This window comes from Cricetulus griseus, chromosome 2, assembly GCF_003668045.3.
Source record: "Cricetulus griseus strain 17A/GY chromosome 2, alternate assembly CriGri-PICRH-1.0, whole genome shotgun sequence".
Classification (NCBI taxonomy): Eukaryota; Metazoa; Chordata; class Mammalia; order Rodentia; family Cricetidae; genus Cricetulus; species Cricetulus griseus.
Window position 1 is genome coordinate 198,513,755 of NC_048595.1, and position 22,610 is coordinate 198,536,364.

General features: G+C 42.5%; 1 protein-coding gene across 1 annotated transcript in view; it reads right to left on the reverse strand.

Annotated features, from left to right (window-relative positions):
* Window positions 1-22,610, reverse strand: part of Arhgap26 (Rho GTPase activating protein 26) — a 271,702-nt gene that overhangs the window by 243,386 nt on the left and 5,706 nt on the right. Inside the window, exons 4-9 of the mRNA XM_035438736.1 lie at window positions 22,323-22,394; window positions 15,367-15,468; window positions 13,902-14,012; window positions 10,151-10,255; window positions 8,831-8,960; window positions 5,086-5,186 (exon numbers count right to left, since the gene is read on the reverse strand). Of these exons, the coding sequence (XP_035294627.1) occupies window positions 5,086-5,186; window positions 8,831-8,960; window positions 10,151-10,255; window positions 13,902-14,012; window positions 15,367-15,468; window positions 22,323-22,394 (621 nt within the window). The remainder of the gene's footprint in view (window positions 1-5,085; window positions 5,187-8,830; window positions 8,961-10,150; window positions 10,256-13,901; window positions 14,013-15,366; window positions 15,469-22,322; window positions 22,395-22,610) is intronic.

Genomic DNA, 22,610 nt, shown 5'->3' on the forward strand with positions numbered 1-22,610 from the left:
TGCCAAATATTCCCATGACCTTTGTTAATCCACCTGCCTCCTAGCTCATCTCCAAACAACCACTGGGTCTGCTTTCTGTTGTATGGGCTAGTTTGCATCTTCTATATCTTTATTCAAATTCAAACACAGAGTAAGTATCTGGTTTTTCCATTAAACTTAAGTAATCTGTGGTTCATACATATTGCACATATCAAGAGTTGTTTTTTGTTTGTTTGTTTGTTTGTTTGGGTTTTTGGTTATTTTTTTTTCTGTTGGGTAATGTGCAACTGTGTGAGTGGAATGTGACAATCAAGCCACAGTGCTGACACAGTACAAGAAACACAGAAGGAGCTCTCCTCAACTTTTTTCTGTCTCTAAGGAATCCATTATTGTTTCTGTTTCTTCCCCTTTTTCCTAAAAAAAGGAAGATTTGCAAACTCGCCCACTCTGCTAGCATATGACGGAATGTGACTTCAGAAGGTAGATGCAACCACCCATGATAGCCAGAAAAGCACACAAGCATAGCCCTAGGAAAAGACCATTTATGTTCACATGCCCTACATCTATGCCTACTTACTAAATAGCAGAGATTAGGTTCACAAATTGAGAATTGATCCTTATCTACTCTGTAGAGTACATATGTATGTTAAATAAAAACTACAAGAAGTTGCCTAGTAATCACAGCTATTTGGGAGGTTGAGATAGGAGTGCCATAAGCTGGAGGGCAGCCTAGGCTACATAAGTTCAAGGTTTGTCTAGACAAGTTAGCAAATCCTACCTCAGAAGAAAGGGGCTTAGGGTCTGGCTCTACAATAAAATGTTTGCCTAGTATATGGGCAACCCTAAAGCTGTGACACCCAGCTTTACAGGGTGGGCACAGTTTTAGATTAGGAAACTAATTGGGTCTACAAAAAAGAAAAAGAAAAGAAGGGAGGGAGGGAGGAAGGGAGGGAGAAAGAAGGAAGGAAGGAAGGAAGGAAGGAAGGAAGGAAGGAAGGGAGAAAACAAATTCAACATGGAGTCCCCCATGCAAATATTTTCCAACACAAAACCTAGCTTTTTTATCTGCTCTCCAAAAAAATAAATAAATAAATAACAACAACAAAACAAGGCTGTAGAGATGGCTCAACAGTTAAGAGCACTGGCTGGTCTTCCAGAGGACCTGGGTTCAATTCCCAGCACCCACATGGCAGCTCACAACTGTCTAAAACTCCAATTCCAGGGATCTAATACCTTCACACCAATGCACATAAAATAAAATTAAATAAATTATTTTTAAAAAGAAAAGAAACCAGAAGAAATGAGAGAGAGAGAGAGACAGAGAGACAGAGAGAGAGAGAGAAGGAGGGAGGGAGGGAGGGAGAGAAAGAGAGAACACAGTCCAGTTCTTCAAACAGACTTACTTCACTTGGCAAGGAAAACTGAAGTTCTCTCTTCCTTAATTACACACACACACACACACACACACACACACACACACACACACACACACAGAGAGAGAGAGAGAGAGAGAGAGAGAGAGAGAGAGAGAGACCTAATTAGCCCGATATTAACCATTTTTAATTACTTATTTTTCCACTGTTGACTCTCTTGACCCCTCTTTACAAAATAATAGTATATTCATGTTATCATTGTTTTCATGTTGAGGAACAAACCTGCAGACTGCTACATGCTAGGCAAGAGCCCTTCACTGAGCTATACTCCCAGACCAGGGAAAATCACTTTGAAATGATTAATTATTTTGTGCCGTTTATGAATTCTTCAGCCTCCTCTGGCTTAAAACTAGTTTCTATGCTTGCCTTACAACAATACTTGTTCTGTTGTATGTAATAGTGATGCCTGATTCTAGAAATGAAAATAAGGCCAATTACATCTTTCAACTAAATGATTCTAACTCGGTGCTTTGGTAAGTGTACTCACCTAAATATAAGAAATTTGACCTTGTTGATGTCTAGCTATAGTTCAGATTTAATAGCTATGGACCAGAACTACTATAATGACAGCATAGATGAAGTGCCATGAAAAAAACATGAGTAACATCTATAAAGGATCATCAGACATAAGCCCAAAAGGAGGGAGAGCTGGACAAGTGGCACACACCTTTAATCCCAGCACTCAGGAGATAGAGGGAGGCAGATCTCTGTGAGTTCCAGGCCAACCTGTTCTTCTTATCAAGTTCCAGATCAGCCAGGGCTACAGAGTGAGACCTTGGCTTTATATATATATATATATATATATATATAAATTAAATATATATATTAATTAAAGAGGACCATGAGATTTTGTTCTGAGGATGCAAAGAAAAACACTGTAATTATCTGCTGAAATACTTACAGTGTTAAAAGAAAAAAAAAAAAAACTTAGGGGACAATCATCTGAACATGCCCTTGAGGGGTTTACTTGATTAACTAAGGTGGGGTGAGCCACCCTAAATACAGATAGTACCTTCCCATGAGCTAGGGCCTCTGCAGAAAGAAAGAAGAAAGCTGAGCATCAGCATTTGTGGCAATGTGCTTCTTAACTATGGGCACAGTAAACCCGGAACCTCCTGCTTCTGCTGCCATTCACTCCCTGCCATGGTGGGCTGGATCTCCTGGAACTATAAGCTAAAATAATCCCCTCCTTCACTAAGTGTCTTTTGTCAGCAGATGAAAGGGCCCTGTAGTCAGGGTCCAGGGACTCAGGGATGAACAGAGGGGAAGTAGGTATAGCTAGAGATAAATGCTTACAAAGACTGGGGAGGGATGTCAGGTGTGGGAGCACACCATTGTAACTACATTAGGTACAAACAACAGTACCAACACATCACATGACTTCTCTGTCCAAACAGTGAGGACATCGTCTCCAGACCCTAGACAGTTTAACTCCTATTTCCTTCACTAGAATACTTAGAAACGGTAGCATCATGAAAAGATTTTGCTTCAGAAGCAGGAGGTTCTAACTCCAGGCTGAGAATTTAGTATACTCACTCTGGAACTCAGGTATATAAACTTAGAAGTAAATTGATGGCTCTGGTCCCCAGTATCTCCCTTGGTGAAGAAGAGGAAAGCCAGATCAAATGGCACAACACAAGATAATGAAAGAGTACAGACCACTACAAAGTGGAGCATAAATATAACCAGTTATGGTTTGGAAAATGACTTGTTACAGTAGCATGTTCCTAAGGAGGCTCTTCTCAGGCTCTGCTCGACACTCATGAGCTCAACAACACACTGAAGTACTCCATGGGATATCACAGAAGTCTTTGGAAACACAAACACTGACCACTGTACGGATCTCCACCCTTTACTGATAAGGGTAATAAGAAAGGAACTGAGAAATACAACTGAGTTCCTTAAAGACCTGGAAACATGCAAGAGGTCCTGAAGCAAAAGAAGCCTGAAGAGGAAAATAATTCAGTTAGCTGATTTGGGGGAGTAGCAATAGATAGAAAAGAACTATGACCCATTCCAAAAAAAGTGGGCTTACTTCTCTGAAAGCCAGGGAACACCTAATAACTTAGGTATAATTTGTAATATCCTCATCTAACTCTGTTAACATATGTGTTTTCCTGAGATTGTAATAGCACCTCAATAGCACCTCTGCCAAAAAAGAAAACAAAAATTAAAAGGGCTTTCCTACTGCTTGGATGCAATGAGGGAACAGAGATGCTGACAAAACTCTTTATGGTCACTGAAATAAAAGAGATCCAGGAAGAAGCACTGGAGTTGAAGAGAGCAAAGAGCACTGTACATCACTGGTCCAGGCATGTCTAGCCTCTGTGCTCTCTCCACTTGTACACTTGAATGTCCTCCAAATATTAACTCAACATGGTACACAAAAATGTCCATAGAAGGCTAAGTGTGGAGGGCTAGCAAAGTACTAGCTTACCAAAATATTAGACACAACTGAAAAAATATTTAAACCAAAGATAGAACTAGAAAAATCACTCAAAATATATTCCAGATATTCAAAAAGATTAAAACCATACAGGCTGAGAAAGGAAGCAGAGAAAAGAACCACTAGGGCTGTTGGCCAGCCTGACTACATGAAGCCAATCTAGGCTACAAAGTGAGACTCTTTCTTACAGAAAGGGACAGGCAGAAGAGGCAAACTATATTCTTATTTAAACAGTTACATATACTCACAAGGAAATAATGGCAAAAATTAGAGAGGAGCAATATGCAAAGTTGGTAAGTGGAGAAATTTTTTTCAGTTCTGAATTAAGATAAAACCTTAAATCCATTGTGACAAAAATTTTCCAAGCAATGAACTCAAAAAAAAAAAAATTCCATCCTAGGACATGATGAAATACAGAGGCTGAGGAGAGGGAAGGTAGGAAGGCAGCCCAGGGGAGACATAGATCATCTCTGTAGGGGAGGCATCTGACTGCTGAGGGTAGCAAGCAAAGACAACTGTCTGAAGGCAAGCAAGAGGAAGAACTCTGGAGAGCATAGGGAAATCCAAAAGGCAGTGCTAGGATCCTTCCCTAACCTGGCAATCTCTTCTAAAACACAGCCACAGAGTATCTTCCATCCCACGGGATCTAAGACCACAGAGATAGAGGGGAAATAGAGGAAGGAGAAAGTTAGGAGAAGAAGAGAGTTATGACTGATAGCCTGAGCTGCCTCAGATCCATACTGCTTCTATTGTAGCTGCTATTAGTCTGAATTGAGCCTCAACTTCCTACTCATCGAATGTTCCCCAAATTCCTGACCCACAAAGACTATGCAGAATATTAAGATAGCTAGTATGATTTCAAAAGTTTCAAGGTTTAGAGATAACATGTTACATAGAAATTAATGACTGATTCATCTAAACAGCTCCGGGGATCAAGCAGAAGAGGCACAAATCAGTTTCATGGGATGATGTCAATCAACCATGACTTTCTAGTAAGACATTGATATTTGACACATTTAATGGTGTATACATGTAAAGTAAGAAGGTCTTCATCACAGTTAATAGTGCTAACAATGATTATTCTAACTGTTCTCAGAGAAATGGGCCTCAGGGAATTCCTGCAGAATTAGAGAGTTTTACAGTAAAACACTGCACTCTTAGACATGTATCGTGACCGTTACCTGTTAGCCAAGCAAACCAAGCAAGAAATTGTTACAATGAACTCACCCCCTTTCCTCCTGACTTTTGGTCAAATGGAACCATGGTGATTTGTTTGGAGTCCCGTTGGTATGTACAGTAGTGCTTCACCCAAGAAGTTCCAAAGTGACCTGTAAAGGAATGTTGCCTATTAACCATCTGCACATGTCCACTGTATCATTAACCGCTATGACACAGAGATGGGCCACAGTGCTCAAGTACTCAGGCATAATGCTGACACTGTTTAAGGGATAATGTATTCCCTATACAGCTAGGCTGAAACAGACAGAAACCTGATCCCACAGGCTGAAAGTAAAACCAAAACAATGCTTTCCCCATCCAGACATATAGGATCTCTACCTCTCACTAATGCTACATCCAGTGGGTCTTCAAATACAGGGGAGGTATCAGTTCCCTGGGAAAATAAATTTGCATGCCCATCATCAATCACCATTTGAAGTTTCCACTCTCTCCCCTGACTGAGGTAACTGAGGAAAGAGCATAGAAGGGCTCTTCCAAGTGTCAGTCAACATTTCTATCTGAGCAGTGACATTGTGCCTCCCACACAGCTGCCCGGTGACTAACCTCAGGGGTTCTGACCTATTTCCAAACCCCTAATTTTTACTTCAGCAGAATTCCAAAAGATCTGAGAAGGAGACATGGAAACCTCAGAGACACCACAGATGCAGACTGGAAGTGACTAAATGCCTAAATGCAATCTAAGGAGTCTGTCTCAAAATTCTCCCCAGGAAAGAGGGCGACATCACAGAACCAATGCCAAAAGTCTCTGGCTGTATACCCAGTGCCTGGCCAATTACTTTATTTTCAACAACAAAGTGCTATTAGAGGAAGAAGACATTATCAGTCTGCAAGGACTTCAATCAAATATTAGAGGAAGAAGACATTATCAGTCTGCAAGGACTTCAATCAATATTAGTTTTAGATGTTTACAGAGATCACATAATAGAAATGGCCACAATTACCAATACCATGTAAAGAATGGTTGCGTAGTGATTATTAATGGTTTGGAATGATTGCCAAATATAAGTATAGATATCATTTAATAATCTGAAAAGCAACACAGGGGCTACAGAGACAGCTTGGTTAATAAAGCTCTATAAGCTCGAGGACCTGAGTCAGGCCCTCGAAACCCACATAAAAATTAATTAATTAATTAATTAAGATTTAATTTTTAAAAACAGGTTTATTGGTGCACAGGTGGAGAGGGGAAGACAGGCAGAGCCTTGGGGCTTGTTGTCTAGTCTGCCTAACCTACTCAGTGAACTTCAGGCCAATGAGAAACCTGTTCCAAAAAAAAACAAGGTGAATATCACCTAAGGAATAACACCTGAGGTTAATTTCGGGCCACCACATGTACAGGCACACATATATACACCACACACACATATATACATGTGCATTCTCTCTCACCCCTTTCTCTGTCTCTCTCTCTCTCTCTGTCACACAGGCACATGTCACACAGCAATACATTAGTCATTAAAGGCAATTTGAAAAGTACCAAACATTCTCAGGGCCTGGGGAACATTCCAGTGACTACACAACACAAGGACTCCACAAGTGCTTTGTCTTAGACGATGAGGACATCAAGGTATATAAAGTAATAGATTATAGCCTGTGAGTGAAATGTTAACCTTAAGGTTTTATTGACAATGGAAAGACAGGGACAGACAAATGGTCTGACAAGTGGGCAGATGGATAGACAAGGGTGGGTAGAAAGAAGTAATGAAAGTGGGAAATCTCCATCAGTCTAGGCAAGGATCAATAGGTCACAACTCTATGGACAGAAACATAGCAAGCAGAAAGCTATTTACATAATTATAAGGTGACTTCCTCAGAACACTAGTTAGTTAACGGAAAACAGTGACCATACAGTGAAGAGACAATACAATTTCTTGATTGAATGGTGGAAATGAAGACAATAGGGGACTGGTGGGCATTAGAACAGAACAGCTCAGGAGAATGAATGTTCATGAGAGTAGTGCACATATCCACAGCCATACACAGAAAAAAGAAAGAGTGACTAGAGTAAAGCATTGAGAAACTGTGGATCTGGGTAAATTCATGCTCTCTCTCTCTCTCTCTCTCTCTCTCTCTCTCTCTCTCTCTCTCTCTCTCTCTCTCTTCTCTCTCTTTGGTTTTTCGAGACAGGGTTTCTCTGTGTAGCATTGGAGCCTATCCTGGCACTGGCTCTGGAGACCAGGCTGACCTCGAACTCAGAGAAATCCACCTGCCTCTGCCTCCTGAGTGCTGGGATTAAAGGCATGCGCCACCAACGCCCGGTCAATTCATGTTTTCTTTATAGCATTCTTGCAACTTCCTTGTAAGCTTGAAATTATTAAAAATAGTAAGTTCCAACACTATACTGTATCCTAAGGAAATGCTCATAAGTGGTGTGCTAGAAAAGCAAAAAGTAGTTGTAACAAAAAGCAACATATTCATGTCAAGAGCATGTGAAATGTTTGATTGATTGGAACTGTGTAATATAATGTGAGTATGAGAGAGCAAAAATGAGTCCACACACAGGTGAAGAATAACAACAGCCTTTGTATTACAGGGGCACTGTGACATCTATCCTTACTTTCCTGAGAGTTTGTTTCTCTACGTTACCTCCAACCATGGGCAGTGGGATGGGCTGAGGGAATCCGCACACATGGCAAGGAGAGCATCCCTCCATACTCAGGGAATGAAATACACAAATGAAGAGGCTTCTGCTTCCTATAAACCCCCTCAAGCTCATTCCTCAAAGAATAGGGGTATAAAACCCTTACCGCAGCCAATAATTCCAACCCCACTTCAGTCCCTACTGTCAGAAGAGAACACTTTTAAGCCTAGGCAATTATATGTGAGCATTAGCACTAAGTACATAACCACTAAAACAAAGTGTTTCTCTCCTGCTCTACCAGGAGCTTGCAGGAGTGAAGTCACTGCCAAAGAGGACCACAGAGAGGAACACAAAACCAGCACAAATCAGGAGTCATCCTGCTAAGAAAGCATAGAGGCAAAAGGTGTGCAAGGCAGCATACAGGTGTGCGACTCTAGAACTCAGAAGGAAAATTCAGGATGATCATGAGTTCAAGGTCAGTCTAGACTACTTAGCAAGATCCTGCTGAGGAGGATGGGACAGGCTGCCAGCTAATGGAACAACTATTAAAGGAGAAAGCTTTCACTATCTTATTCCTAGCACCTGGAGGTGCTACCCTAAGGCATATCCTCTAAGCCTTCTCCAAGGCCTTTATGGTATGAACTGTGAGTCCTCCCTAAAAACTGCATTCAAGTAGCAGCCCCTGGTGTTTCTTCCCTTGAATGCATTGCAAGGAGATGATGGGCCTTCTTCCTAACTCTCACCTATTTTTTGACTTTCCATAAAAATCCAAGTATTGGGATGGCAGAAGTTGAGAAGCAAAGGAAAAGGGCCCAAGCCATGATTGCTCTCAACTGAAAGTAGAATCACCAAATACTAGGGCATTCAATAAGGTGTGGTATGCAGGACCTTCCCAATGCCCATGTGGTTGGGGTGGAGTGCACAAGCACACTAAGACATCAAGGTTCAAAAGGAGGGGACATTAAGAAGAAAGGAACTACCTCCTACAGAGCCATAGGGAAATGTAGCATTGAAGAAAAACCCTAGCACAAAGGAAACAGAACAAAGCACTTGGAGGTGAAAAGACTGTGGACACAGATCTGCAGGGACCTCCAGAAACAACATCTGCCCAAGGCTGTGAGTGCCCCCCACCCTGACAGTCCGAGCACTTACGTTTCTCCTGCACATAGAGGTACCCTTCCATGGTGTAGGGGCTGATGGTCTTGTGCTCAAGGGGGTTTTCCTTCATCTTCTTCATCAGCGATTCCACTTCAGACCTGGTTCCTTCGAAGCGGTTTCTTGTCTGGAATGAAAGGAGTTTTGCTCAATCAATCAAATGCAGAAAAAAAAAATGAAATCTCTTAATAATTCATAAGATCAGCCTAAACAGAAACCTTAGATATAAAAGCAAATAAGGGGCATTCAGTGGTCTAGGAAATGGGCAAGTATTCACTTGTAAAAGTACATATTTGCCTTACAGTCCCATATCTGAATGAATCAAACTCAAGAAACCACCAAGATCATCCAGGAAGCATGTGAACACCCAGCCTCACTCCTCAAGAGTGAGTGGAGATTGTTGGGCCAGGAGAGGGTGCTTAAATAAGAGTTACAGACTAGAGTAACTGCTTGCACTCCTTTAGGATTATGGTCCTCACCACTCCAGTTGGAAGAAATGTAGCTTGCTCATGGCTCACAGGTGGCACCCTCCTAAAAGGGGGGTGCTGCTGGCTTTCTAGGTCATTCTCTCACCCAGAGCAGTCAGAAACCCCTGGCTTCTATTCAGGCCCACTCAGAACCCCTGAGGCATATATATATATATATATATATATATATATATATATATATATATGTTTTCTAAAACCATTTCTGACATATTCCTCAACTTCCTGTTCTCCAAGTCAACAAAGAACCACCAAGTAAGTTCCAAACTTCTGAGGCCATGAAGGACAAGCCATGCAGAAATGCCTGATCTAGGAGTACCTTGGGACTTGTGGCCAATTCCAAAGTAAGAGGAGAGCTTGCCTTATGACTTATGCCCCAAATACCCTAAACAACTCTGCACACCCAAAGGTTCCAGATTTAAGCAACAGAGGCAGCAGCATTTGGATGGCACTGACTCACATGTCCTGTCAGTCTTGCCTGGCAAGAGTATACCATTTGAGTTTTCACCCCTGGACACTCATGTAAGGCCTCAGGTGACCAGGCAGCTGCTTGCACAGAAGGCAACTAGTCTGGGCTAAGTTGGGATTTCCACTGTCAAGGGAAATTCTGACGCTGCTGTGAAAAACACACAATACCAGCAGCAACACTTCCAGGAACAGAAATGGTGCTCAGACCTGGGCCATCTTACATTCTAGAAATGTCAGATTCCCGCTGTCCTCCTCTGAACCCAGCCAGGAACCCACCCCACACACCTCATTCCAATGCTTGAGGGGAACTCTGGAGCAAACACACCCTCTCCTGTTTCCCTCTCTGGTCTCTGCCCCCACTCACATTTTGTATGCTGATGGTCAACTGTGTCTTAAAGTCACCAAAGTCCTTGGCCAGCTCATAACCATGGTGATAGAAAGTGAAGAGTCCTTGCAGGAAGGCCAGGAGCTGTGAAGAGGGAAAAAGGGCAGAGGTCACAAAGGCCGACTGAGAAGAGAACAGAAGGAGCAGGATCTGGGTTTCTAACGCTGTCTGGGAAGCATGGAACAGGTAGTAATGACACTAACATACACTGAGCAGCTCTGTGTGTGGGATGCTGTGTCCTCCATGCCCTGTATCACATCACCTATGACTTAAGTGCTAATAGGACACTCTTAAATAAGGAGGAGGCACCTTTGGAGGCTAAGTAACTTGCCCCTTACTTCACGATGATTAACAGCCAGGATTTGAAACCTGTTCTCCTTGGCACCAATGCTTACCATTGCCTAAGAACATCACCTTTTCAGAACTACTGGCTGAAGCTGCACCTCAGCTGCTGAACATTAATAACATCAGGTTGTCACATGACTCAGAATGTGTTAAGGAAGCTGGCGAGCTCTGAACCTGTAATCTAACCAGCGAAGTCAAATCACAGAAAGCCACCCAGAATAGACTTCCACCAAGGGGCACTTCTGTGCTTTCTTCAACTTTCCCACAGTAAACAATAAAAATCCCTTTATCAAGCAACCACACACTTCCCTGGCTTCAATTGTGCTAAGTCCCTTGACTCTCTTTAAATCCTCTAAGGCTAATAGGTAAGTGTATTCATGATCTAGTCTCTGTTACACAAAATGGGGAAAAAAAATAAAAACACCTGCTCACCACAGTTTATCCCAAAACTCAGATTCTCAACAACTACCCTACACCTCACCAACAACATTCCATTGTACTTCTTTACAAAGCTGACATTTTTGACATGAATATCCCAGCCACTTGCCAAGACCTCCCCAGATTGCCTGCATTCACAGCTTTGACATGAAAAAGGAGCTGTGGTAAAATATAGAAGAAATCTGGGAAGAACCTTCACTCTGTGAGATCACAGTTGTTTGCTAAGTGGTCCACTCTAACCTCCAGATCCCATCACCACCTGTTAGTCAGAAATGCATCTATTTTCCTTTCTGCTGCTGTGGTTAGCTTTTCAGCCCCTCCACGAACACATCTGTACTTATATTCACCCACTCCACTTTTCAGAGAGGCAGGTCTACTGGAGCCTGTGAAGGGATTTCTCCCTGTAGTTTGTACCTGCTTCTGGCAGGAAATGATTAGCGCCAGAGTAGGGATGCTACCAACAGGATAAACCACATGCCCAGCCCAGCCTATCAAAGGACTTTGTACTGGTGTAAACAAAATGGCAGGAATGAGTATATTTTAAGAAGAGTCACTTGTACCCCTGCAGGGATCTCACACTAGGAGAAGGAAGGGGTGTCTCTGCAGCCTAGGGCTGGCCTGAGGACAAAGATGTTATTTGAGAAGAGATTTCACAGTTTGACAACCCACCCAATCACCTTGCAGGACAGACTAGAGCTGAAACAGTTATAGGCAGGATGGCACCTTGACCAGGAATACTTAGCCATACCTCTTACCTACTTATTAAACCTAAACTTCAGGTTAGGACCTCAAAGACAGACTTTGGGGGGCAGGTGTGGCACAAGTAATAAAAATCTAGAGACAGATTTTGGAGGTTCAAGTTGAAGATCAGAAAAGAAAAGCATCCAGCCAGTAGCTGTTATCTCTGCCAAGGCTGAAATGGAGACCCTGTCTTCCCTGTGACTAGAAAATGAATCTCACATGAGAACCTTTGCTTCTTCCTTATATACCTCTCTAGTGCTGGGATTAAAAGTGTGAGTTTTTACTCTTTTAGACTGATTCACTCTCGTGTAGCCCAGGGTAGTCTTGGACTCACAGAGATCCCTCTGCCTCTGTCTCCTGCGTCCTGGGATTAAAGGTGAGTACCACCACTGCCTGGCATCTATGGTTAACTAGTGTGGCTAGCTTTGCACTCTGATCCCCAGGCAAACTTTATTAAATCATAAACAATATATCACCACAATTCCCCTTTTTGTCTAATACAAAAAGGAAGGCTACAACTAACCTAAGAAAACTATGTACAATAACTATATATAATATATACAGGTAAAAAGTATATAAACAATGTCTAGTACATTTGCATTTGACAAATTAAGAGAAAATACTCCGTTATCTATCCTAGCTTGGTGAGTCCAAAGTCTGGTACCTAATTTAACTTTCTATTCTAATTCGCATTATCAAATTATCTTTTAATGTCTCTCAAACTTTTATACTTTACATTTCCTTAGTGAGTTTCTTTTCTGAGTCTGGTAAACAAGGAAAATTATAACTATACTATCTAGTCTTCAACTGCCTCACAGAATCAAGAAGAAAATAATATCAACTGAGTAAACAGGAAGTGCGAGCAAGAGACTTCCAAAAAAATGTGTGAAATGACAGAAACAGCTGGTTGCCTGGACAGTAACCCAAGGTTCTTCTGCAATGTTTGGGACAAACTTTCTGTAAAGCAGGAATTTTGAAGAACTCGCCCTGTTCTATCCCAATCCTGACACTAAGAACAGGGCCTGTAATCTGCATTTCAGTGAGCCCTGGGGAGATTCTACTGCCCAGTACTGTTGAAACTACATTGTACAAAAGGACAGCAAGAAATAAGTGCATGCTTTTACTTCTTTACCTTCATTATATGATTCAATTATTAAAACATCTGGGGGTATATATTGGCTTTATCCCATTTTCAAATGAAGAAATAGAAACACTTAGATATAACCTCGTGGAAGGTCTCATCTAGTAAGTAGCAGAGCTTCAATTACCTCGGTAAATTTATTAAGAAAAATATAATGATGGTAATGAAGGGAGGAGGAGGAAGGGCAAGAGAGAGAAGAACCAAATGAGCCAAGACAAGCTTACCTGACAGACATGTGAGAAGTAAACATCTATTGTGTGTGAGGGTTTTGTGGTTGTTATTCAACCCAAACTAATAGGTGTGATATTTTATTTGCTAAATATATCTACTGAAAGATCAAACTCCCCCGCAACTCCTCTCCTGTCCCTTCCCTATCTCTTTCCCAACCCTCATGTCTCCATAAAGTCATCCTAACTTAGAGTCCATGCTCAGGTGCCACAGGAGGTGGAGTAGTACAACCATCAGGTCAGACTTTTTCCCACATGGCACTCTTTCACACCCAGTGGAACACTGGCCAAGTCTAGATTCCATCATGGTCCCCTCGGCAGAATCTCTGTGCCACTCTGCCTGTGACAAATCTACTGTGAGAAATCACCTTATGTAAGAACCTCCCATAGAAGATGACTGGAGCAGAGGGGCTCTGAAGCCAAGCACAGAATGAGAACAGTGCATGCTCCACTGCTTCCTAGAATTACTCCTCCGTCTGGATTGATGGAAGAGTGGGGCAAAGCAGAACTACTAGACTGTGACCATTTCCTAGCAAGATGGAAGGGAGTTGTTCCCCCCTGAATCCCACTTAACACTTTCCCTTTGCAGATCAAAAAGGGTAATAGCAGACGGCAAGAGACAGGAGCTGATGCTGACTGTACTATCTCCACCATTGGTTGTCTAACAACAGAACAGTTCCCATGTTAGGAGGAGTCCAGGGAACCAAAGTAATGGGGCTTTCCCTGCTTAAAAGAAGGCACAGCCATGGACTGCAGCTGCTCAGCGTCCTCCTGTGTGGTGGCAGAATTATCACTATTATGTGCTGGGTAGTTCAGATGAAAGGAAACAGCTACTCACGGGCTCCACAAACTCAAACATCTTTCTCTCTTGGACTTCCTGCACCTTAAAGACATACTCCAGAGACACTTCATAGAAATGCTGCCGAACCAGGTCCACTTGGCTGTCTGCCTGAAGACAGAATTTAACAGAAAACCAAGTTATTACCTAAGGAATACACTAAGCAAAGAGAAAATATATGGAGGTGGACTTTTAAAAGAAATCAAACAACATGATAGCAAAGAAAAATGGTAAGCTACTGAACTCTATACCAAACAACAGATACACACACACACACACACACACACACACACACACACACATACAAATACACACACCCACGTGCATGTACACAAATACACATGTGCATGCATTCGAGCACACACATACCCTCAGCTTGACCTAGCAAGCAATTATTTCATGTTCCTTGAAAAGTTCTCCAGAACTTTAAGTTCCACAAAAGCAAATCTTCTGCTTCAGTCCCACAAAACACCCATATCCTGAACAGACCCATAGAAGTATCCAGTGAATATTAGGTGAAGGAACAAAATATTATTTTGATACAAACTTCATAGCCATTGAAGAACACACAACATTTTAAAATATCATCATCATCCACTAGATGGCAGCATCATTCCACCCTACTGCCCTTTAATTTCATCTCTCATGGATGTGTGAAAATGGTGGCAGCTCCATGGATGTTACACTGACTTGTCTTTCAAAATTAACCACTTTTTAAAAGAACTTCCAATAATGTTCATTTAAATTCAAATCCAAGAAAACCAGGAACAGGTCAGAGAAACTTCTTTTCTTTCTTGTGATGGGTGGTGCTAGGGAAGTCACCCATGGACACATGGCCTTATACTCTGCCAATTAAGATCATACTCCTGACCCTTGCTTTTTTTGAGACAGGGTCTCTATGTATTTCTGGATGGCCTTGAACTCATAATCTTCATTCCTTGGCCTACCAAGCACTGGCATTACAGGTTTCTGCCACCAAGCCCAAAAAATATTTTAGTAAAATAGTTTAACAACATTCAAAATACATGTATGGCAGTAAGATGCCATTAAAACTAAAAAGAATCCATTAAAAGTTATTAAGGTAAGATAGCCCAATTATTTCAGATGCCAGTCTTTTAAGTCACTAATACAAGGCAGGAGGTCAAGAGGGTCAAAATGCAGCATTAAGGCCAAGGGTGACAGAAGTAGCAAGCAGATCCAAGCTGGAAATGAAGAGGCACACCCAGAAACACACACAGCCCGTTCAGCAGGTAGTAAGTAGGCAGCACTGCTCCTCTGCTACTAGTAGGTTACAGAGCATAGGAATCAGGATGCTGGAGGGAACAGCCGTGGAGGAGGCTTCAGGATGGAGCCCCTGTTTCTCAGGACTCCTCCAATCCAGGTATTGGCTCACAAACAGCAATTGCCACATATCTTTAGCACCATGCAAAAACTCACACCATGCAGGAGCTCTGTGGTTCCTTACCTCCTGAAGCTGGGATTCCTTCTTTTTGGAAGACAAATTCAAATGCTTTTCTAAGATGCCACAATACTTCTCTGTCTCTTTGTCATACTTCTTTTTGGCTTCCTGGAGGCAGGGGTGGGGGTGGGGGGAGAGTAAGAGGTTACAGGGTTACAGGAGTGAAGTAGCTGGATCTCTCCTGACCTTTGTGTGCTCACAGTTCACCATCCCCTCTCCCCAAAATGATGATGCTCCTGCTCTTTAGATAATGTCCATTGAGGGTAGGCCACCCTCAAAACAAAAGCAAAAGCATCCCTGCTGCCCATAGGTGGGGCTTGTGATAATGACAGAATGGGACACCCAAGAAGTATTTGAAGGCCTGGATTGTGACAGACTGGAAAGCAGTGACATCATGGTACAAACCTGGTGTGGCCCATGTAAACATGAGTCAAGGAAATGAGACATGAAAATTCTTTCCTTTCGGTGAAAAGTTCTTTTTAGCTTAAATTATTATCTAAAAATGAAAAATAATTTAATAATGTACATATCAACCTATGTTCTCCCACCAAGTTCTTGAGTCACCAAGGTTCCATTTTTAGTTCCCATTTTATAGGTAAGAAAACTCAGAAGGAAGCCAATTTCAAAATGTCATAGATGATGATAAAGTTGACATCAAGCTAGCACTATCTGCTTTTAAAGCCCATGCTCTGCCCCCGTGAGACACGGTAACAGGCAATCTCCTTGCTCTCCATGCTACTGTGGGCAGGGCTAGGAAGCTGTTCAAGTCTAACATGAATGCTCAGGCACACTAACTCAGTGTGTTTGTCTGCTTTTGACTCATCTGGGGACCAAAGAGATAATTCTGTGCCACTCTAAAGCCTGTAAGACAAAGGCATTTCCAGCCAGATAAAGAAGGCATCTCTATTCATCTAACAAATTCATGACTAGCAATCACTATGTCCTAGACTCTACTTTGAGCAGTGACTCCTCCTCTCATGATGGGAGTGTTCTAGTGGAAAGAGAAACACAATTAACCAGGAAAAACTAAGCAGTATAATTACAGACTACTGCAAGAGCTTTGAAAAATAAAAAGAACAGAGGGTTCTAAGGAGAGGCCTCAGTGGGGAGAAATGCAAACTGAGACCTGCTGAACACCTGAGGAGGCAGAGGGGAGGCTCCCAGACCAGTCAGTCAGCAGTGCCAACATCCTAGGGCAGAACTTACATCCTAGAGCAGAACACTCTGAGCCAAGAAGTCTTTAGCCAAGTGAGCTATCACGCTCCGGCATTTCTCCAGTCAACGGCAAGCACCCAAGCCTTACAGAGAGCAGAAAATGATCATATACACACTTAGCAGGCATGAATCCATTCCCATAAATCTGAATGCATCTTAAAATCCTATTCATACTCAACCCATGAACCATGCAAACATGAGTGAAGAAAAGGTTTATAGAAGAAACATTGCAAATAAAAAAGAAGAGGAGGAGGAGGAGGAGGAGGAGGGGGAGGAAGAAGAAGAAGAAGAAAAAGAAGAAGAAGAAGAAGAAGAAGAAGAAGAAGAAGAAGAAGAAGAAGAAGAAGAAGAAGAAGAAGAAGAAGTAACATTGCCCCTCCAAGTCTGAGAAAGGTCCAGGCAAGCAATTCTTCTACATTAATCCATAAGCTTAGAGCTGGACTCCAACTCCACTCAGTGCTCCCATCACACATATCCACTCTCACTAGCCTAGTGGCCAACACCCTAGGGCCAGGCAGGGTCACTGGCCAAAGGTAAGGAAAGGCCAGTGATCATGAGTCACCAGCATTTTGTAACTTTCAGACAACTGGAGCCTCAACAGTCTATGGTCAGTGGATAGCCTTAATGAGAGAAGGGAACAGAGGGAAGGAAGGAAAGAAAAAGTAGTTGCCTCCATGCTGAGACAGAGCCAACGCCTCTGCAGGGAAAGCCCATATTAACACAGTACACCAGTACTTTGTCTCACTGCTATCACATAACACTTGACAAAAGCAACTGCAGGAAGAAAAGGTTCAGTCTGGCTTGGTTCCAGGATACAGTACATCACATGAGGAAGTCATGATGCTAGGAGTCTTTGACAGTTGATTACACTGCATCCAGAGTCAATGAAGCATGGGGAGATGAGTGCCGGTGTTTAGCTAGTCGCTTCCTCCTTTTGGTCATTAAAAAAATACTGTGTTTTATTAGGTGCATCTCTGTGTGTCTGTATATGGGTATGTGCGTGTGAGTACAGGTGCCCTGGGAAGCCAGAAGGTAGTAGGTGAATGCCCTGGGACTGGAGTTACAGGCTGTTGTGAACTGCCTGATGTGGGTGCTGGGAACTGAACTTGGGTCCTCTGGAAGAACATATATGCCCTCCTAACTGTTAAGCTATCTCTCTAGCCCTTTTATTAGCATCAATTTCTGGGACTCAACTTTCTCCTCTACAAACACAGGGTGACTAGATAAGTTCACTGCTCAAGTTTCATCTTCCAGCTCACAACTCTGCAATAAAATAAGAATGCTCACTCTTTACACAGTTACTTGGATTAAATGAGTTAAACTACATAAGTATTTAGCAAAGTGACTGCCACATGGATAGCACTCAGTCTATTTCAATGACGGTAATAATGGTGATAATTGTGGTGCCGATGGTGGTGTGATAATGGTGGTGATAGAGGCCATTGTAGTACTGGTAGTGGCACTGATGGTGCTAGTGGCAGTAGTAATTGTCACAGTAATGGTGAGGGTACATGGCTGTAGTGGTGTCAATGATGCTGAAGGTGATAATGGTTGTGCTGGCAAATTTCATGTCAACTTGACACAAGCTAGAGCCATCTGTGAAGAAAGAACATCAACTGATATAATGCGCCCGCCATAGTGGCCTATAGAACATTTTTTTGATTGATTGACCACTAGGAAGGGCCTAGTTCACTATGGGTGGTGGTGCCACTCCAGAGTTGGTGATCCTAGAAGAAAGCAAGGTGAGCAAGACATGAGGAGCAAGCCAGTAAGCAGTGTTCTTCCATGGGCTCTGTTTCAGTTCCTGCCTCCAGGTTCCTGCCTTGAACTCCTCCGCTGACTTCCTTTGGTGATATCCTCTGAAGTATAAAGTAACCAAACCCTATCTTCCTTAGGTTGCTTTTGGTCATGGTGCTTTATTCCAGCAATTGCAACTCTGAGACAATGGAGGTAATGATGACAATTGTAGCAGTGGTGGTGATTAATGCTGGCGGTAGTAGGGAGGGCTGCTGCTATTACTGTCACTGGTGATGGTGACAGTAATGATGGAAATGGTGATAGTGGTGGTAGTGCTGATGGGGATAAGGTATTTGTCATCTGCAACCACTTCCTTTTCATCAAATGCAACATTTGATTTGCAAGTCTCAGCTCGATGAAGGTAACCCTCCCTAAGCATATACCACAATTTGGAATTAGACATCTGTTTATAGCTTTGTGTCTAATGCCTTCTTCTCAGCCAGGACAACCACAGTGCTTATCATCCACCAACCTAACTGCAGAATATAGTACTAGGTTCTCACATATATTATTTTGTGTTTGTTTTTATTTTTAACTATGTATAAATGTGTGTGTATCTGTATATGGGTTTATACATGTGAATATGTGCACTTAGAGGCCAGAGGAGGGGGCATCAGCCACCCTGGATCTTGAATTACAGGCAGTTGTGTGGGTCTTAGAAGGAAACTCAGGCTCTCTGCAAAAAGCAAAATGTACACTTATCCACCGAGCCACTTCTTCAGCCCTTCTCATATATTCTTAATGATTTGTGTGTACCTAATATCATAATCACAGATGAATGACTAAATGTTCACAGGCAAGTTGCAGAAGTGAAATCTGACCAAGCTCTAGACTCACTCTTAACCATTACTCACAGATGTCTATTCCAGTTTCATTACAGAACACAGCATTACCACTCCACCTCCTGTGCGGAAAAAGTCAACTTGCTCAATTCAGAAACATAAACTTGGGGCCACAGTTATGTCAAGATCTGGGGGGGTCACTATTCCTAACCAGCCTCTAGCACAAGAATAACCAAGGGCCCTGTTATGGTTGGTGCTAATTGCCAACTTGACAAAATCTGGAATCACCTGAAGACAGGCTTCAACATACCCCTGGGGGATTGTCTTGATTGTGTTAATGGAGAAGGGAAACTCTCCCACTGTGGGAAGACCAGTCAGATTGGGATCTTGCATTGTAGAGAGAGAAGACCTGAGGGGAAGCAGGCATTCACTGCTCTGTTTCTTGGCTGAGAATGTGATGTGACCAGTCACCTCATGCTCTTACCACTGTGCTTCATGATACACTGTATCCTGGAAATGTGAGCCAAAATGAACTCTTTCTTCCTTAAGCTGCTCTGTCAGGGTATTTGATCACAAATAAATAAATAAAAGAATCTAAGATAAACTCCCCTTCCTGCAGCTTTCACATGAACCCCTGTGCAACAGGTTGTTATAGCAACCAAGGCAGCAGCAGAGAAGAGAGGCAGCAGCAGAAAATAAATAATTTTAGCGTCAAATAGGCAGAGTTCAGGAACAAGCTCCTGACTACCCAAAATAGGCAAAGAGCCAATAGGGCACCTTTGTCTCTGAGGCACCTCCCTAGGTTGCCTTTAAGCTTTGTCTTCTCTTAAATTCATGCAATACTATGATATAAATGTATGGGCGGGTAGAGTAGTAGTAGAGGGAGATTTACTGGGAAAGAAAACAAGAAATAACAAAGGAAGAGGGATGAGAAATCACCCCAAATATCAAAATGAATTATTAGTGATTTGATGACTAAGAGAAACTCAGCATGCCTGAAGGGACATACATCCCACCTGCAGGCAAAGGCTCATGTTCCTGTCATAGGACCACTGTGCTTCTCTTCCCCAGTCACTATGGTAACTCTCAAAACGATACAGAGAAGGGCCAGAGTGGGAGGATGTCTGTGCTTTCCATTAGAAGTAGCTAATGTAACAATGACAAACAGGCAGGTCAGCTCTGCCTCTGCCACAGCCCTTCGGAAGCCTCTGCCATGGGTGTCTGGAAAACACAGGCCCAGGCAACTCAAGAGAAGGCTGCTCCCTAGAACCACTATTTTAGAGAAGTTCAGTCATGGACAAGAATTTTAGCAGAAGAAGACTTCCTTCCAATTACATGTTCCAGACCTCTGAAACAAAAACAATACATACTTCCTTTCTTCTTAAACATTCACTTACATGGATACAAATCCACTGTACACTAGGATAAAAAAAAAAAAAAAAATCCTTCCATTGTCTTCCCTTTAAACTAAAGCCAAGCATCCATCTGAAAGCCTTGACCAGTATCATCCCTTTCAGTAGTATGACTATTTCTACAAAGCTGCTGGAAGGCAGAGGGAGGAATTGGAAGGCAGGGAAGCTACAGGGAGAGAAAGAAGCTCACTCTTAGATGACCTCTCCAGGACAGTTTTCAAAGTAAAATTCTACAGGAAGAGTGGTGTTGACTCAAACACCCCACCCCACCCCTGCAGATGGTTCAAGGGGCTGTGTTTGAGTTCATTCACACCTCTAGAATGTCAAGAAAATGTGGGACAGACAGCCTTTTGCTGCCATTGATGAGGATAAAAACATCTCCCCTGCAGGTAGCCTCTAACACTCTGCTGAAGGTCAGCCAGCTAGTGACTTAAGTCAATGCAAGGGAACAGGCTTCCTCTGCCCTCTTCTAGTAACACATTACAAAGATTAGTTTTCTCCAACATAATCTTACTGGGTATACAAATCACACTTAAGGTCAGGGCTGTGCACAGCAGTAGATGGAAAACACAAAAGTTTAATGGTACTTCTGAGGTGGTTTTGTTTTGTTTTGTTTTGTCTCATAATGCTTTGTCTGGTCATTTGCTTTTAATCTTACAAGTTGTTTATATAATATGGTTTCTGATTTTGAGTTTTTTATGGGATTTACAAGTGAGTAAGTGTGTATGTCTTTTTTTTTTTTGTTTTGGGGGAGGTTGTTTTGTCTTTTAGTTGTCTTTTTTAATGACAGAAAGAAAGGAAATACGTAATTTGGTTGGGTGGAGATATGCGGAGAATCTGGGAGGAGTTGGGGGAAGAGAAACCATGATCAGACTATAGTGTATAAAAAAATCTATTTTCAATAAGAATTAAAATTAGGAAGAACGAAAGAACTAGCTGTTTGGTCTCAGTGCCTCAAGGTCAGTGATAACGAATAGTGATCTCTAGGCTAAAGCATGCATGCAGTTATGAGTCTGACCTAGATTAAGAACATGTATGCTCTTAAAATATTTGCCCCTGGAAATCACCTCTAATTCTCTGGTTTTTCAGTTTCTCTTGAAGATTTGAACCAGCTAACAGAGGCAGGTTCATTTCCACTGAGGGCCGGCAATGTAGTTCATTTCTAGCTAACTGCTGGCAAGGTAGCTCTGCTATTAAAAGGTGCTTGACCTTGATCTGAACTCAGTCTCCAGATCCCATCTGCTGAAAGTTGTTCTCAGACTTCCACACAAGCACTATGGCATAAATGTACACACACACACACACACACACACACACACACACACACACACACACACACACACAAAGAAATAAGCAAAGTACTTTGCTTAATGAGGCTTATGAGAAGTCCTGATGTCCCTAAAGCCTAGTCTATAACTCTGCTTAAACACAATTTTTGTCCTCCTCCACACTCACAATTACACAAAAATGAGTAGATCGACCATTCAGACTACTGTCCAGGCACACAGCCACCTAACACAAAGAGGCAGCACCTCTCTCTGCCTTGGGTGGTTTATGAACTTGCACCAAACAATCAGCTCACAGAACATTGGGATGGCTGCTGATGGTAGCCACGGACAGCTGCACTTTCAGCCACTTGCAAACTGCAAAGGAGCTGGGCTGCCACCTCGTCTGGGAGGATGTGCTGGAACTGGGGAAGCTCTACAGTCTTCAGATCCACCCTAAAGTGTAAGAACAAAGTTTGCAAAATCCTCACCCTGGCAGCCCCAATCTGTTCCTTTCGAAACTTCTCCAAGGGCGTGATGAGCACCTCGCTGGCATTCTCAATCTGATGAAGAGAGGCAGAGGGCAAAGGGCATAGGCAAGATTAGTCATGAAGTCCAGCAGCTCTTCCACAAATGCTCCCCTCCTGGCCTCCAGACAAAACCTGAGGAGCAACACGGTCCATGTGCCACTGTACAATGGTTCCTTAAAAAAGAGTCCACTCAGAAACTCTAAATGGACCTTCCTCCTGTAATAGTTTGCTGTTGTTGGAGACAGAGTC